The following is an 18,583-nucleotide window of genomic DNA, read 5'->3' on the forward strand; positions in this document are numbered from 1 at the left end:
TGACATAACATAACATAATGCGATTGATTCCCCCCACATCTTGTCAAACCCCAGACTTTGAGAATTGGTCCACAATTCGTAAAACAAGAAGGAAATTGCTTGGCCGGCCCGGGGAAAATCACTTTTTGGCTGGTTGCTGAGCCGGGTTCCACGGCGTGGAATTTAGATTTAGATGCTGTTAGTCGTAATGCATCTTTTTGGACGATTTATGCTAGGGACTGCCGGACCGGACAGAAATGATAGTCCACTACGTCGGCCCTTGGGCTGGGCCTATTCAAATTTTCACAAATATTCAACCCAATTTGGCAGTGATGTTGGGGGACCATCTAACCTGCCTTATGACAGAGGTGTTCTTTTTGTGAGCATTTACAAGGGTCGATCATTTCTGCCCGGGCCCACATCGTTAGGTCCAGCCTGGCCTATTTTCTTCCGAACCTCTATACTGTGGGTAGGGATGTCAATGGGTTGGATTAAATGGTAAGTCCGGCTCAGCACAATCCAACGTTTATTCGGGTGCAGGGTTGGATTGGGTTAGGGTTTCTCTACCTAGCCTTTTAGGTCATGATACCCCTAAGTTTTATATAGGGTATTCCTGTAATTTGCTATAATTTCTAACCCCACAATCTTTGAGTTTAGGATTTCTTTTCATCTTTGTATTTGCATTACCAAGTGACACCTTTGAAGCCATAAACGTAATTCTAACTTAAATTGATGGCTCTGGGGTTTTCAAAGCTTGTCTAATAAGAAATATAATTAAAAGCAACGTTTTTAAAACTAATTTGGACAATGAACCAGTCAGGGTTCGGTTTTTGGGTCGAATGGTCCAACCGTTTGAACCAAAAAGATGGTCCATTCTAATAAAAAAATAAAAAAATAAAAAAATAAAAACTGACCAAACTATTGAATGGTTTGAACAATTCGACCACCTAGATTAACAGTTTGCTGATCAAATCAATAGTTTTAAACGAAATAACGATTCTGGGGTAAAATGGATGACCAGTTCCCGCTTTTCTAGTCTGACCATCCAGTCCAGTCCAGTTTTGAAAACCATGATTAAAAGACTGTGGATCAAGTCAAGTTGGTTTGAACCCTATAAATATAATTATCAGGCCCCCAAGGTGCAGGTAGGGTCAGGCCCAGGCACCTCAAGTTATTCTTACTATCCTGTTCCCATGATCATCCCTAGAATGTATTCATATTTATCATCATCACTCGACATTCAAAGCAATTCAAGACAAACTTTAGTGCCTTCCAGAAGCTGGAAGAGACCACCAAGAACTCTTGGTGAGGGGTCTTTTTCTGTACAGTCATTATCTTAGTTTAGGGCTCAACAGTTTGGACCAGTGCTTAAAATGAATTGCATTGAATTCATTATATATAGATCCAAATTTGGTTCATTAATATGTGGATTTGAATTGAATATCATTATCAAATTTAGATCAAGTTCTAATTGAATTCGGATATTGAATGCAATGTTAAATTAATCTAAATAAATGAATGGAATTTTCCTTGGGGCAGTTTTTTTTTTTTCAAAATAAAAGATAAAATTATTATATATATTAATAAAATAATATAATATTATTGTGACATTCTATATCATGACTAAAATTCGGTTATGAACTAGAAAGACATAATACCTGAAAAACTTATAATCGATCAACCGGATTGGTTAAAACCTTTCCAGAATCATGTCTTTCAGGCATCATAGATTTTTCCATAACATTCATATAAATTTTACTAATGGATACAAATATGAATATTATGCAAATTACCAGATTGGATCATATTGAATCAGATAGACTGTTTGGTTGCAGTGCAAAATTATGGTAGTGCAAATGATTTAGATACAAATTCTGATTTGTTTTTCTTCAAATTTTATTTTATTTTGTTTGATTGCAACACAAATGAAATAACATAAGACTTAAAACAGAATAAAGTAAAATTCAAAATAAAATTAAACCAAAATTTGTATTTTATTCATTATGCCTATGCATTTGTACTGATGCAAATAAAATTGCACTGCAACCAAACACAGTGATAGGGTGAATCTATGGAGTGTACATCTGCTGCAAGTCAGTGATGGAAATGAAATAAATTCATATTATAATATGGATTGTGCCTATGTTTCATTGAGGGGTCCCAGCTTCCTGGGGGGACTTTGAATTCAGATCCATGTTCAATGCAATTATAAATTAAAATCTGGCAGATCCGGTGTTCAAGTCATTCTTTTGGCTTCATATGGTTGTGAGTGTAAATTCATTTGCATTGGTGTAAATGCATAGGAATGCAATTGGACCAATCCTGATTTACTTTTGCTTCAGATTTGACCTTGTTTTGTTTGTTTGTAAGAAGTATAATGATGTGGTCCTCAATTTATATGATTGAGAAATAATGTCAGTGGATGGTTATTTATTTTGAAGAATAAAATAACAAGAAAATTGATGTACTCATTTTATACAAGAGAGAATTAAGATAGGAGAAATGGTACAATTTTTTCGTCAGGTAAGAGTGGGAATGATAGTCATAAACAAATGGATTCAAAACTGAACCAGGTGCAAAATTTGTATCCAGTTTAAATTTGCAATGCCAATAAACAAAGCTAGCCTATGGAATGGATCCTAGGCCCTGTTTGGTTCGGGGGAATAGGGATCTGGAATCGGAATTGGAATGGATTATTCTGATTCCAACCGTTTGGTTGGGCGAAATTAGAATCTCATTCCCATTTCTGCTGGAATGACATTCTCCCATTTGAGAGAATGACCATTCCCTGCCCCTTCTTTGGGAATGAAATCCCATTCCTGCTGATTTAAATTCCGATTCCTATTCCTGTTTGAACCAAACATATTATGAGAATAGAGCATTCCAATTCTGATTCCGGAGGATTTCAATTTCGATTCCCACTACAAACCAAATGAACCCCTAGATCGTCTCTTTGGGACTGACTTTTGTGGTTCCAAGTTCGTAAAAAAAGAAAAACTTTTTGATATGGACATTTCCTAAACTTTTATGTGCAAATAAGGAAAGTGGAATAAAATCTTGGCAAAATTTATGGTCTAGCCATGGAATCAGGCAACAGAAGACATTAGTTCAACGAATTGGTAAGTACATCTTATCAAATGTGAAAGTACATTTTATGAGAAAAGTATATTTATGAAAATAAACAAACTTTAACGTGATTGATTGAGACCTAGATTTAACATGCAGCCACAATTACTGAATGCATATAGTTGAATTATAAAATATTTGCCAAAAAAACTCTTCCAATGGTAAATTTTACCCAACTAGTTTTAAGTTTTATTATTATTATTTAGAGATTTTACCAAAAGTGAAGTAGAATTTTACCTTATATTGGACAAAATGATCCTGAAAAACTAAATTTCATTTCTTTATTTTTATTATTTACCAATAAAATATTAAAATAAAAATTCAATTGGTGGAGTCTGACTTGGGACAAAGTAAATCAGTCCCAGATCAATTAAGTTATATAAGATAGACATAGAATAGAACCACTATTAATGGGGACATTGAACCAAATTATACTTAACATCTATAATTAATTATGATAATAAACGATTTAGAACTTCATTTTCGATAATATAATCTTAATAAAATTGATAATAAATAGTAAACTATGTATATATTGATAACAAAGGGTTTTTAATAAAAACTATTTTATATACTATTCATAAATATGTATATATAATTGGTTCAGAGCAGCAAGAATCCGATCCCAACCCAACCGGGACATAAAAAGTTCCATTTGATAGACTTGACTTGAGATGTTCACGGTTTAATTAACTGTGGGCCTATTTTTCAAACCAAATCGATACCACTGGTTTCTAAAAAACCATGAACTGAAGTCAAACCGAAACCAAACAATTAACTGGTTAATTGGTTTGGATTTTGATTGGTTTAATCCGTTGGTTTTTCCTTTTTTTATATTTATAATACATATTATAAATAAATATATAAATATATAATACAAATAGTAAAATATATATATATATATATATAATATTATATATTCTAAATATATATTTATCTAACCGAATCGACTGGCTCGATTTCATCGATTCGGTTCGATTTTTCGGTTCTTGATGAACACCCCTAACCTGGCCCATGGACGGCTCAAAAAGAACATTCAAATTTCAAAGTACAATGATTGCATTCCAAAAAAATTTGGAGATCTCTGGTTTTGAATATCGGTGGGATCTGCTGCAAACAATGTCTGTAAAACAGGCTACCACGTAAACAATCAAAGAGTGATCAACCAGTGTTCTGTCATATGGGGCCCACCATGGAACACTTCATTGTTGATCGGTTCGCAGAAGATCCAGACACCTCCCAAGAGGATTCTCTTATCTTATTAGGTAAGATAATCAAATGCTTTCACGTGATTCCTGATTCACGCTTTCACATCTGGGTTTGGTGTCGGTCTATGATGGAGATCTCCTGCCAAAAAAAACTCATATTCCAACAACCGACCAACATCTCCTGCTGAGATTGCGACTCACCATAGAAGTGGGACTCGCTATATATGAGATGTGTGGTGTTAGATGATGTTAGGAGGGTATTGGAATGAATTTTATTGTCAGGTGATCCGGACTCGGAGCAGAGTTCTAATTCAGTCCATACAAACATAATTCATGTACACGTGTCTCTAGATCGCGCCATCTTACGTGGGCAGTGTTTTCACGTGCTGAGAATACTCAAAGCAAGCGTCAACAAAAGCCGACATACGTCAGAGTTAGTTGGTCGTACAGCTGCTACAGTTAAAAGAGCATCAGAGTCCAAGGATTTCCGGACTGAATTGTTCTTAGCTGAAGGCTGAAGCTTTTCTCTTCTCTGTTTCCTTTCTCAAATTGGATAACAATGGAATCTGCATGACAAGAAACTAAAATTAAGTAGGGTTTGCCTGGGATTTTGATAAGAAATCCTTGTGGGGAGTTGGAGAAAACTGCAACTCTGCAAGCAAGCTCTTATACAATTTCTCCATAGCTGTTGCTTCCGTCTGTGCCTCGGAATGTAAGTTTCTTGTTCTGTGTACTCTTAGATTTCCCAGATGCATAGAATTTGGTTTGGACAGAGTTAACCGTTGACGCTTTTCTACTGTATGTATAATGACTTGCCTCATCAAACGGCACGCCCAGTTTTAATGGGTTTATGCTGTTTCTATTATGACTTGTCTCATCAAACAGAATGTTTTCTTAGGTTATTTAGTATTATGTTGTTCTCTCAACTTCTCTGTAGAGTGTAGAATGAAGAGAGAATGAGTAGGAAACAGCATTTTTTTTTTCTTTTCTAATTGTTGATACCTGTGTATGTAACAGGCAATTAATGTGCAGCTTTTAAACAATTGGTACAAGAATGCATGCTTGGGTTTTTTGTTTCTTTATGCTTTGTGCTACTGTCTAGAATTCTGTTCAGCTTTTTTAGGCATCAAGCATCTGGGTTGATGGATCAGAGCTGGTTATGCTTGTTTGTATGAGTGAACGTCATTATAGGTTTTATATTGTGCCTCTAGTACTTTCTGAAAAGCCAAATAGAATAAAAGATTTTCAGTTTAGTTTCCTTTTATGAGCCTTCAACCTTGGAAGCCACATGGGATGAACTCATTTCATTGAAGTTTTACTGAACGTAAAAATGGCTTCATTACAGGGATGTTGTTATGAACACGAACTAAATATCTAAGCTCTATTATGAATCTGATAATGAATCTGTCAACAGAAATAACAACTTTGTTCATTTCTTGAAACTTTCTAATAGCTTGATTTGATTTTTTTTTTTTTTTTTTTTATATCCCATGATGTTAGATGGTAAATTATGCTTCCAAATATTAAGAAAGGCTGAACTGAAATTATGCTATTCCATGTGGTTTCCAAATTCCCCATTAAGTTTAACTTTAGTGGATAGAGGCAAATGGAAATGTCATATTCTTTTCTACTCCTGTCCCTTTAGGTTATGTTTGGTTTGAAGGAAAAGGTAGGGAAAGGAAGGGAAATGGAGGAAAACCTATACAAGGTTTGTAAAGGTTTCCTTACCTTTCTCTTCCTTTCCCTATTTTTTCCTTCAAACCAAACACACCATTAAAGTCTAGTGACTATTGAGTAGTTAGGATTGATATATTGATGTTTATTATGAACATCTATAACTAAATAATACAGAAGGTTGTCTAGTTTCTTTGGAGTTTTTTCCTTTTATTTGTCCTTTGTTTTAACCTGGTTGTGTTGATATTGCAGTGGGCATTGAACAGACAGTAGCTCAGTATTAACCAGTTGATTCTGATTCTCTGTGTTTGATTTCTGGCATCCTCTGAGTCTGTATATCTATTTCTATGTGTAGAAGAAATAAATGGGCAATGCTGGGGTCTTAGCATTCTACATCACAATATGCTGTGTGGCCTTTGTCATCTCAAAAATTGTTGTCTCTGTCCTCCTTTACCGGAGATGGCAAAGGAAGCACAATGTTATCCAAAATAGCATGTCAGGTAATGATATTTCTTTTGGAGCTCAAGTCATTAAAAGTTTTGAGCCAGTGACTGTGAGAGGAAGTGCAATATCTAACATATCCAGGCACATTGACAGGTGGAAAGATGGTAATGTTCAGGTCTGAAAAGATGCAGGCACTGACCTCAGAAGCATTCTTAAAGAATACAATGAAGCTAACCAACAAAGATATTATTGGCTCTGGTGGCTACGGAATAGTCTACAGGCTGATCATAAATGATTCCATAGCCTTTGCTGTAAAAAGAGTAAACAGGGGTAGTTCAGACCGTGACCGAGGATTTGAGAGGGAGTTGAAGGCAATGGGGGACATAAAGCACCGGAATATTGTCATTCTCCATGGATATTACACTGCTCCTCAGTTTAATCTTCTTATATATGATCTAATGCCTAATGGAAGTTTGGATGCATTGCTTCATCGTATGAAATTTATAGTTTTGCCTGCATAAGTTTTAATTGGATCCTATTCATTATTAAATGGATATTGCCACTGCCACTTCTTGGTTTTCCCAACTTAAAGAACATACTGATGCAGGTAGATCAAATGACATGAAACCTCTGGACTGGCCTTCAAGATACAAAATAGCTGTAGGTTCTGCAAGGGGCATTTCTTACCTTCATCATGATTGCATCCCTCATATAATCCACAGAGATATTAAATCAAGCAATATATTGTTGGATAAAAACATGGAAGCTCGAGTATCTGATTTTGGATTAGCAACATTAATGGAACCAGATAATACTCATGTTTCAACATTTGTTGCTGGAACATTTGGTTACTTAGCACCTGGTACATCCCACAATCCCACATGACCAGATTACAATTAGTTCTCCAATTACCATGTTATAATCCTGTTAGATGATGCATAAATGCTGTTTTGCAGAATACTTTGATACTGGGAAAGCAACAGCAAAGGGAGATGTCTACAGCTTTGGTGTTGTTTTACTTGAGCTACTAACTGGAAAAAGACCAATGGATGAAGCATTTCTTGAGGAGGGAACCAAACTGGTAACCTGGGTAGGTCTTACTTCCAATTGAAAAAACCTTCAATATATTTTAGTTTTCATTTTTTTTTTGTTTCTATAGTTTTTTTCCTTAGAAATTTCCACGTTTTGCTGCATGACAAAATTGCAGTCCTAGATAAGTTTACATGGATCTTGTCCACCCTATCTTAAGATCCCTGGTTTATCTGGCACTTCATTTCATTATTTCCACAAATTCAAATGACATGGAAAATTAAGACATGGATACCATTTTCATATTCTCGAACCAATTAGTAATGAATAGGATCTAATTAAAACTTATGCAAGTAAAACTATAAATTTCGTAAGATGAAGCAATGCATCCAAACTTCCATTATGCATGATATGGTTTTCTCTGCTATTCTTGTTATGAAATATTCATCATGTCCTCTGTCTTCTATTCTTTCCTTTTTTTTGTTTTTCCTTATTTGAGTAGAGAGAGAATCACCTTTTTAGTGACAAGACTACTACTAAGAAATGCATAGAATATCTTTTGTTTGAAGCTAAACATAGATTGAGATTTGTTCTCTTCGTTCAACAAATATCATCAAGAAACCACATGAAGTAATTTCTCTCAAAATGTCTTAGTTGTTTAGAAAAGTGGGAATTTCAACCCCAATTTTCTCATCATCAGATGAAGTTGTTCAAATTACCTTTGATAACATATACTTTCATTTTTTGGATGACAATAGAGGGGTTTTGTTAAAGACATCCAAATTGCTTTAGTTCAGTTCTCCATTATGCAAGGAACTTGAGATATGATAATTGTATGACAATGACAATACATTCGCTATTTTATGTCACATTCCTCAATTGTTTCATGGGTTGACTCTTCTTGCTGATTATTTTTCTCCTTGAACTTCAATTTTATCATGGGAGATGTTTGACCATATTGATTTGGATATGCAACAGGTAAAAGCAGTTGTTAATGAGAAGAAGGAAGAGCTTGTAGTTGACAATAGCTTAGTATGTTATCCAATGGATGAAGTTAACATTGTGTTCCGTATTGCGCTGATGTGCCTCGAATCAGACCCCTCCAAGAGACCAGCTATGGATGAGGTTGTCAAAATGCTAGAGCAGATAAAGTCTGATAAACTTGTATTGGATTATTGATATCTGCTTAAGCATTTTCTGTTTTCAAGTAAAAGGTATTTCCATATCTCATTTTCCATGTGTTTTTGATGTTGTGCAGACAATGGGTTACAGTTTGGCCAGTCATTCATCATTATTGGATTGACATCTAACCAACCAACTCAATTTCTAGATGGAAATTTTACTGATGAGTTTACAGCATTTCTAAATTTGTCTCCTTTTTCATCAAAACCCATGGGGCCTACCGATAAATATGTTGGTCTTGGGACCATGTATCCCCCAATTCCATAGTTTCAGAAGGGAAAGGGATTTGTTGCTAAAGAAAACAAAAAAATCCATTGATGATGATGCTTAACCTTCATCTATTCTTTCTTACAGGGTTTTGATTGAATGATTAGAACCACAAATTTGAGAAGTTCAGCCTCAGCTCTTCCAAGACAACTCTTCTCGACTCTTGGCTACATCAAGGTTGCAAAGCAAGGACCTATCCATTTTGATAAAAGGTTCAGCTAGTTAAAGCTGTAGTCTACAATATTAATCCCTTTTCAGAGTGACATTTTGTAACTGAAAGTATATACTCTTCTGTAATTATGGATCCATTAAGTTGACCTACAAGGCCAACCCAAAACTGTAAATTTAAATTATGCATAACATTTCAAGAAAAAAAAATCTTCTGAAGCACTTTTTTGCTGGTTAATTTCGAATCTTCAACAAGAACTGATAAAACATATATTAACAATTTCTTGATCATGTGGAAATTGAGTGGGAAAGCATATAGACCAAAAGAAGATTCCCTTACAGTAAATAAGCATGACGTCAATTCAATACAAGTTTTGTTGCATTTGTATTTGCTCAACTAACCAAAGCAGGAGATAAAAATAGAGAAACAAAATCTTATTGAACACAGGACTTACAATTATATATGATGTCACAATTTTCAGAAGCGTGTTAAGATGTATCTGATAGACAAAACATAAATAAATAACTAAAGTTCTAGAGATACATGTCCTTGACAACCTTTTACTAGCATGAGAAAACAAGGTCATGCATTGATATCTAAACTAAGTACCTTAGCAGTTATATGGACTGCCATAAGATCAGTCAAATACATTAAATTTTCAAAATGCATAAACTAGGTACCTTAGCAGTTAAACTTTATGTGTTCTCCCAGTTGTTGAGTGGTTCTATGGATCGTGTACAGGATATGAGAATATATAGCTAGAATGGGTGGGATCAACAGGATTGACTGCTTTATTAACCCTGAAGAATCATCTAACTTTGACATTGTAAGTAAACTGGTCCAAAAACTTCTTTAGCCCATAGCCAACTAGTTGAAGTACCAAAAAATAAAACCTCTGGCTGATTCTTCAAATGGTAACATTGCAAATGATGAGAAATGATTCAAGGTGATCATATTATCCATGTACACTTCAAGGTGATCATGTTGTCCATGAGAATAAAACAGTCATTGTCCTTTGTTATCTTGCTTTTGCATTTTGATCTCCAAAGACCATGACCTGGTAATGGAATGTGCCTGATGGAGTTATTTTTGATGTCCTTTCTCTCTTCTCCTCTTCCATCAGTATTTGATTCTTAGTTGTTTCTCATGTTATCTACACTTGTTCAGCCTGGTAAACATCTTCTAGTGTCTTTTCATGTATTGAACATTCTAGAAAAACTTGTAATTCACTGAAACATAAAGAAATTTGTCTATGGGAAATTTTGTTATTTGTTATGAATGACATTGAATGCTTCATGCATTGAACCACAACCATGTAGGATAATGGAAGGTCCTTTGATTTGTTTATGTAGAACTAGGCTTTTACACTTCATAGCTTTAATGTATGGGACTAATTTGGGCACACATCCCATTTTTTATAAACCTGGAACATCCCTAATGATACTACAAGGAAACCATTGTTTTTATGATAAAAAGTCAAAAATGGGGGATTTCATTTGTCTTTTAAAACACGTGCTTTCTGTCTAATGATTGGGGTATTACCCCCTTTATCAGAAATGGGGTGTGCCTAAATGTTTTCTATGTTTCAACCAATGCCCTCTATGAGATAATCACATATTAAATTAATAAATTATACAAGTTGTATTTATCATTGAAATATCCCCTAATGATCTTCCCACATATTATCCTTTTCTTGTTATTATAATTACAAAGAACAATAACAACCTGCCCATTTTGTCCTTTCCATTGCAACTTTCAGTAACTGACCCTATAACCCCCATCCAGAAACTACCTGGATAACAAATGGAATAAATGAAAACAAGCACTTAATATCCATCCCACTTAAAAGGAAAACCTCCTTCTCTAAGGCTGTGTTTGATTTGATAGAAAAATAAGAGGCAAGCAAAAAGTTGAGTAAAAATTCTTAAGGATTTAACTATAGAAACTGAGTTATTGGAACTTACAAGGTGTGAATTTTGATGGAATGCTTGGATTATGACATGGAAAAGAAACTCTCTATGTACTTAATAAATAGGAGGTTTCCCATTATCATGGGTTTATGATCTTAGGCTGTATAGGGAAAGTTCTTTTGGCATGGGGATTAACTTTCTATGTGCTTCAAGTGCTTGACAAGAGGAAACCTCCTACTTATAATTTCACAGGAAGTTTATCTTCCATGTCATAACCCAAGCCTTCCATCAAATATTCACACCTTATGCATCTCAATGGCCAGTTTTTTAAGGTAACTACCCATCCTTATTTACCATAGCATTCCGGAAACTCCACTCTACATAATCTAACTTACTAACCTTGTTATCTACCTTCATCATCTAGTTCATCATGCAGGCACATAATGAAAGTGGGAAAGAATAAAACAAGTCTGTCAGGTTTTAGCAGAAAATGGTAGCTTTCTAGAGGTTAATATTAGGTTTCAATTTGAGTTCAGAAAGACCTCTCAAGGCTCTTGGTTGGGCAAGTTTATTACTGGGTAAATTATTGGCTTGGTTTTACCAAGTCTCAAATGGTTGTAACAGAGGGCTTAAACTAAATTTGCATTCAGGGTTTATGAAACAGAAATGGGGGTTAGATTTTAATGCAATTTGGAATCAGCCGGTTTATATCTATGTGGAAGGAAAAAATAGGGTTTTTCTGAACTAAGAAAGGGTTGACATAGGATTTATAAGTTGGTTGATGAGGAAGTTATGGATGCAAGCAAAGCTAATAAGAGGAATTATGTGGATATTCTAATGTACAATGAAGTAGGAAGAAAACATGAATAAAAGTAGTGGAATTAAGCGCTCTGTTGCAAGTTGAAGGGGCTAAAAAGGCTAGGTTCAGACATATAGGACATGGATTGAAGTAGTAAAAATGATTTAAGCGCTCATAATTTAACAATAGATATGTGACACTAAACAGAACAGAGTTGAGACAGGATTCATGCATTGGACCCATACAGTTGGGAAGAATCTTTGATGATGATGATGATGATGAACAATAAAGTGGGATTACCACTTCACAGTATAGTATGTGATAGAATAACATCAATGAAGAAAATTCGTTCCTCCAGCACATTTCACCACACTATAGCAGCAATCATACCATCAAGAGATATGCTTCTTGGAGACAGTGAACTAATACAGGCTATTGCTTAATCTAGGTTAATGAAAAAGAAAAAGAAAAGAGATACATGGGTTTCTCGTCTCTCTCTCAAGGATAGAGAAGCTGTAAAAGGGACTAACCTGTGAATATAGAAATTACAAGGTCGATGTGTGCAAATACATAAAATATATGAATTGGACAAGTATGACTTCTTACCCTCCATGTTCCCCCTCAAGCTGATTCTATGGGAATATTCATGCTATTCACAGGTCATAGCCTTAGTAAAGATATTAGCAAACTAATGCTCCAAAAGATATATGAAGATGTATAATATGACCAATAAACCCCTTCCCGCTGTGTGAGTTTGGATGAATACCAACTGATTGGTTACCATTTTTGTGATATTAGTTCATTGATTATAAGTTCAAAGAATCTTAAGATATTGCATGTCATAAGGAAAATGAAATGAAAATAATTTCTTGAGTCTTGAATCTATGACTTTTTAGTAAACATACAACTTTTTTTTTTTTTTTTCTCTTGATCCACGGGCCTACACAACTGGGAGGGGTAGCCCTGGTGCAGGTGGAATTCGATCCCAAATCTCCGCTACAACCAGCCAGTTGGCACCTTGCACTAAACATACAACATTTAAACCAGAATAAAAAGGCCATTAATCTAGCACCCAGTAAGAATATATATTCAAATATCATGAATCAACTGGGGTGAATCCATTTTCACTCCAGTTATGAACATGTCAAATTTGAATCGCTCTTAACTAGATAGGATTCAAATTTGAATTCGAAGGATGCATACCGTTTGTTCCAAAATCTGAAAAAGTTAGAAGACCCCAGATAGCTGGGACCAACATTGGTAATGGCCTGATACAGATGCAAACCGTTTAAGGCCCTACATCAAAGGCAAGGCTGGCCTTGGCACCTAGTATAGGGGCCTTAGTGTAACTGTAATCTGGGCTTGGCCTGTCCTGACCCAGATCAGCCCTCGGGCCTGAAATATAGGCTGTGGCCAGGCCTTACACAAGTTCAGAACGTACACACATATGGCTGGGCTAAGACGAGCCTAGGATATTGGGCCTAAGCCCAGAAATTTGCAGGCCAGACTGACTGGACTAGGATCTAGGAATAACTACCCTAACTCTCACGATGTATAGGGAAGGTCCTTCAATTCTAACCTATGGTTGAGTTGTCAATGTCTTTCCTAGCCATGCCTGAGTTGGGCCTTTTTTTTTAGCTTTTTCGACTTGGGCCCTACAAGGATTGGCCATTTCTATTCCCATCTTGATTCCTCAAACAAGCCTACAGCCAAAACTCAAAAGGTCACCAGAAGGCCATCCCCCTTCATGGCCCACACTGAGCTGCCTCCATTTGGAATCAGGGTAACCCTAAAAATAAAGCAGCGATTATCATATGGATCCATATGGTGGCATGGGCCAGTGCGAACGTTAAGCAAAGTTGGGCTATAGGCCCATGTCATTCTTCAGTCTACTCATCGCCAGATGATGGTGAAGATTTACACTATCGTGGGCCCCCATGATTCCTACCAAACTGACTAAACAAGGCTAGCATGGAGCCCACCGTCCTTCATCTTGTTAGAAATAAAACAACCAACAAAAATGTAAGGGAGAAGTGGAGTACGCCGCACGGATGGCACTGTCTATAAACACCAAAAGCTACAAACAAAACCTGTCAGAATGGAAGAGCTTACTCTGATGGATCCTACACCCACCAAAGAGTGCAAGATAGAAAACTAGAATGGTGTATTAGGATGATCATAGCTGTACATTAACTGAACAAAGAGAAAGATAACAGATCAAACTTTTTTTTTTTTTTTAACCTAATGAGCTGAGCCCAAGAGACTGCCTAACTGCGTGAATCAGAAGTGTAGAGACTATCTGAGTTAATAGAGTGTTACCCTTTATCAGACACTGGATTGACTTAACTCACTTTTTAACAAAAAGACAACATTTAAAACAACTGTATTTATAATTTAAAATGTTGTCAGATTTGGACCAAATCAAATCGAGGTCCAATTATAAATATATTAAACCAGATTACTATAAGAATTTGATTCAATTTTGAATTAGGACAAACGAATATTGTTTGCAGCCCTACACCATCCAAAAAGAATTAACAGCAAAAACAATTCCACATTCGCTCTATTGGTGGGTCTACCAAAAGTCCCAGACCTCTTTTGAGTGGGCTTTTAGCTGAGAAGCTTTAGTTGAATTGCTTTAGCTGAGATGCTTTGCAGAAGCCACTAAAGAGAAACTTCAAGGAAAAACCATGCAAATAGTTAAATGGTCAATTTAATGTTAGCTTTCCAAGTGGGCCTTACCCCAAAAGCCAAGCAGCAATGTGAAATCCCTCCCGAAGGTGCCCTTTTGGGAGGGTTTTGCATGGAGAATCTTACCTGGACAACACATAAACAATGTTTAGTAAAAATCTGCAAAGCCCAAATTAGCCTGTCCTTCAGCAAAGACAAGGGCTTTACACCGAATCTTCTTTCAGTTGCTTGTCCAAAGAAGCCCTACCAAACTTTCTAAGAGAGTCTGTCTAACTGCTCATAAACCTTATAGAGCATGACCATGTCCATTTAATATACAGATGGTCACTTGCATCCCTCCCAACGATCCAGTAGCTGAGATGGTATGAGATCAAACCTGTGTAAATGTAGGCTCTCCGTGGTATGATTAGTGAATCACATGCCCACCCCTCAATATTCCATACCTGGGAAGAAAAAAGAAAGAAAAACAACTAACTCATCAACCAATGAATGTTTGGTTCAATCTCAGTAACTTGGTTTTTTATATTATTTATTTTGTTTTACAAAAAAGACGTGTATACCCCATTTTGTTTTAAAATAGATATGATAAAATGGTTGTAATTTTATACGGGGAATGATCAAAACCCTTCAATTGAATTGAATCGAATCGTTTTTGGATATCCAATAAAATGATACTAATCGAATTCGAATGGGGTGGGGGGAGGGGGGGTGTCAGTGAATCCAATAGATTTGATTTTGAATTTTGAATCATATACATTTCCTATTAGATTGAATTTGAAAATATCTGATTTGAATCCAATCCGATCTATTTACATCTCTTTGATTACCTTACCTACCATGAAATGGGAGGATGGGATTTTCCTATACCTTCTTCTTATCTGATTCTCACGAGTTTAAAATTTATGAATATAAAGGGTAAAAGGAGCATCATGATAATCCTGCAAACACCACATATGTCTGAGGGGAGAAGAGTATTTGTGGTTAATTAGTATGGAAATCCAAAAGTTTGGTCAAATCCTATTTGATAGGCTGCATCCCCTGTGAATAGACACAAGGTAGAAGGCACCCCTCTCTTTAATATAATTATTAACATCATCACTTAGGTTGCTTTATTCCTTTTAAAATTGTTCTAGGGGTATGCGCTTAAGGATAATAAACTTTTTTTTTTCTTTTGGTATTAAGTAGGATAGTAATTCACTGTTAATTAATCTCTTTTCACTTCTTTATTGATATATTTAACAACCTTGCTTTAATAAATTAATCTTTGGAATTTCTGTTAACCAGTGGTCTGTGAGTTCAGTACAACGGCTCGTTAGACATAGCCGTTACTGCCTTTCTTACCCTTTAAATATCAACTCCCTAGTCCCTCCTCCCCGCCCCCTATGCTCTCAGCCTTGTTCCACGGAACCCACAGTCGACATTAACATTCTATTATCTTCTCTCTCAGCAATGGCTAAAGTTGCTCTCTCTCCTAACAATCTTTTCCTTTTTGCGCTGCTTTTGTCCTTCAGCTCAGGTACTTGTCACTTCATGGGTTTCTGAGTTCATTTTTTTTCACTTGATTTTGTACTCATTTCTTCCCTCTTTTTGGGATTTTCTTTGGGGTAGACTCAACTGTATGGAAAGATTTTCTTCGATTTGGCGAGTTTTTTTTTTTTTTCTCTGAAAATGTGAACTGTGTCTGGTCTGCTAGTAATATTTTCTATTTATATCTCAAGTGGACATTCGAGATTTATTTGTCTGAACTAGTTTTCCCAAAAAAATGAATCCTTGCTTCTACATATTTGAACTTTTTTTCTCCTATTGGATCATGAAATCGGAACTTGGTTAGAGAAACAAACAGAAGTTTACATAAATTTGAACTGGGTTATACTTGTTCTGTTTTACTTAAAAATCTTCCTCCAGCTTTCCTGCATTGCAGGTCATCCATTAGATCTGAACTGGGTTTTCCTTAATTTCATTTCTTCTTTTCATCTCTAAATGCACTAACCTTAAATCTGTGAGAGTCATGCTGTCGGTATCATGACTTTCATGTAATTCATGTGCTAACTTTTGAATCTGAGGTAGATTTAGCTAACTCTCCACTTTTTGTTAAATATTTAACTCAAATTTCCTGAATCAGAAAGGTTTCAGTCAATTTGATCTGGATTTAGAATACCCATTTCATTTTACATCGAAGTCTAGTCCTGGAATCAGTTCACTCTGAAGTTGGTTTGATCTGAGTTACAGTCTTTGAATCCATTCAGCTTCCACCTTGGCAAACAATTCTAATATTTTTTTCTTGTTTAATATTACAATTTATCTGTATGACCTATAATTCTTGAGATGTACTACTGATCTGCCTGTATAAATTTTTGCAGGAGGAACCCTGAGACTAGTGAGCGGACAGGTAATCCAAAAAGCGCATTACAGAAGAATGTTATACACTACATTCACAGTGAAGGAAAACTTCATCTCATTGAACTGACTACTGTACAATTCTCATGGTATTGCAGAAAACTTGGTGTGTGGCCAAGCCTTCATCAGATGATGCAACTCTCTTAGCAAACATCAACTATGCCTGCTCTCAGGTGGACTGCCGCATTTTGCAAAGGGGGTGCCCTTGCTTCTTCCCAGATAATCTGATTAACCATGCTTCTGTTGCTATGAACCTCTACTACCAGTCCAGGGGCAAGAACAGGTGGAACTGTGACTTCAAGAACTCAGCACTCATTGTTACTACTGATCCAAGTAAGCCCTCTTTTCCAATAGTTGAAGAAGAAAATTCAGAAGTAACAGAACTATCAAATTGGTAGTTCTCTGCAAACTGTGCAAGAAATCTGCTTGCTGTAAATGTTATATGTTGATAGTTGGTACTAAAGGATTTGGGTTTTGCATTTTGCAGGTTATGGTAACTGCATTTATAACTAGAAAGTATGAATGAGAATCCCTGCAGAGGATTATTGAGTCCAGTTGTTTAAGCTGCTGCTTGAATATAAATTTATGTAAATGTGATGAATGCGAGGGTCTTCTGTTTCAGGAACATTCATTCTTCCTATGAATTCAGTATTTTGCAGAGAAATGATCTAATTTTGCATCTATTTTCCTTTTTTGTTGTTTCACTCTGTTTTTACTCTTGCCTCTCTGGTTGTCTTATTTAACCCCATAGTTACAAGGATTAAGTTAAGTGGCTGTCTGCATCCCTACAAGGTGACTTCTGTGGAGAATGTGAAATTGAACAGTACGTTCATTGTATTTGAGATTCCATTACACTTTATGCACTGGAGATGCCTCCTAGTGGGACACATTCCATCAACTTTTTCACAATGAACAGAATGAAGCTGCTCATTTCTGCACAAAAGAAAATGAATTGAGATTTGCTGTAGGCTCTTCTTTTCTTGTCATTTTTGCCATATCAGAGAATCATTGCATTCTTGTTAGAAGAATGGTTGCTCCTAGTGTGTGTGTGTGTGGGACTCATGCACACATTTTGATGGTTAGGACAAGATGAATTTGAATTGAAAATGGTTTTGGCCCAAAAGCTGCTTAGAGAGCTTTCGATTGATCTTCTGAGCTTTTGGAGTCTTGTCAAGATCAAGACCATTTGGTAAGTATCCTGGTCTATCATGGTCTACTAGTTTAATAAAAAAGTTTAGGTGTGGAAAGAGCTTATTGATTTTCGACCATTTTGGGCTTTCACAAGCTTTCTAGGTTGCAGGTCTTTCCGACTTCCCCGTCTTTTCATTGCCAAACACAAAAGACCAAAATTTAGTCTTCCGAACTTTGAAAAGGCTTGCCAAATGCCCACGAGTCAAGCTTGTGCAACAATTTGAAGGAAATCGAAAGTTCCCTCTCTTTGATGGAGGGAGCAAGCAATTGTTAAGTAACTACTGGTTTGCCTTTGCACATGTATGAAGGTTTCTTCAAATCAATTTACAGAATATCACCACAAGATCGCTCAGGATGAAAACTTTCATCCTCCCAGCTACATGATGCAATTCCAATCATTTTTTTCTGACATTCTCCCCTATTTTTCTATCTCTTATTATCTACATGCATATGACAATGTTAATTATGTCATTTTATATGGGGGTGTTTTTCACCTTAGATCGACATAGGTAAATGA

General features: G+C 35.9%; 2 protein-coding genes and 1 long non-coding RNA gene across 4 annotated transcripts; all 3 read left to right on the top strand.

Moving 5' to 3' along the window:
* Nucleotides 1-4,568: 4,568 nt before the first annotated feature.
* Nucleotides 4,569-9,315, top strand: LOC148862078 (receptor-like serine/threonine-protein kinase At1g78530). Of its 2 annotated transcripts, none has more exons than XM_088983813.1 (7): nt 4,569-5,025; nt 6,240-6,487; nt 6,585-6,923; nt 7,039-7,293; nt 7,388-7,521; nt 8,439-8,674; nt 8,997-9,315. In XM_088983813.1, exons 2-6 carry the CDS (start codon nt 6,352-6,354, stop codon nt 8,637-8,639), a joined length of 1,065 nt encoding a protein of 354 aa, XP_088839939.1. In that variant the 5' UTR covers nt 4,569-5,025; nt 6,240-6,351; the 3' UTR covers nt 8,640-8,674; nt 8,997-9,315. The 2 variants fall into 2 exon arrangements, with proteins under 2 accessions (XP_088839939.1, XP_088839940.1); XM_088983814.1 differs by having other exon boundaries at nt 4,754-5,025; nt 6,343-6,487.
* Nucleotides 9,316-15,794: 6,479 nt separating this feature from the next.
* Nucleotides 15,795-17,539, top strand: LOC148862079 (major pollen allergen Ole e 10-like). The gene is made up of 4 exons (XM_088983815.1): nt 15,795-15,994; nt 16,839-16,867; nt 16,974-17,208; nt 17,363-17,539. The coding sequence occupies exons 1-4, from the start codon at nt 15,928-15,930 to the stop codon at nt 17,386-17,388; spliced, it is 357 nt and encodes a 118-aa protein (XP_088839941.1). The 5' UTR covers nt 15,795-15,927; the 3' UTR covers nt 17,389-17,539.
* A 395-nt stretch (nt 17,540-17,934) lies between these two features.
* LOC148862080 (uncharacterized) lies at nt 17,935-18,368 on the top strand. Its single transcript, XR_016112789.1, has 2 exons — nt 17,935-18,064; nt 18,176-18,368. It is a non-coding gene; the product is annotated as an uncharacterized LOC148862080 (long non-coding RNA).
* The last annotated feature ends 215 nt before the right edge of the window (nt 18,369-18,583 follow it).

This window comes from Nelumbo lutea, chromosome 4 (genome assembly GCF_056320005.1).
Source record: "Nelumbo lutea isolate HS-2025 chromosome 4, American lotus-T2T, whole genome shotgun sequence".
NCBI lineage: Eukaryota > Viridiplantae > Streptophyta > Magnoliopsida > Proteales > Nelumbonaceae > Nelumbo > Nelumbo lutea.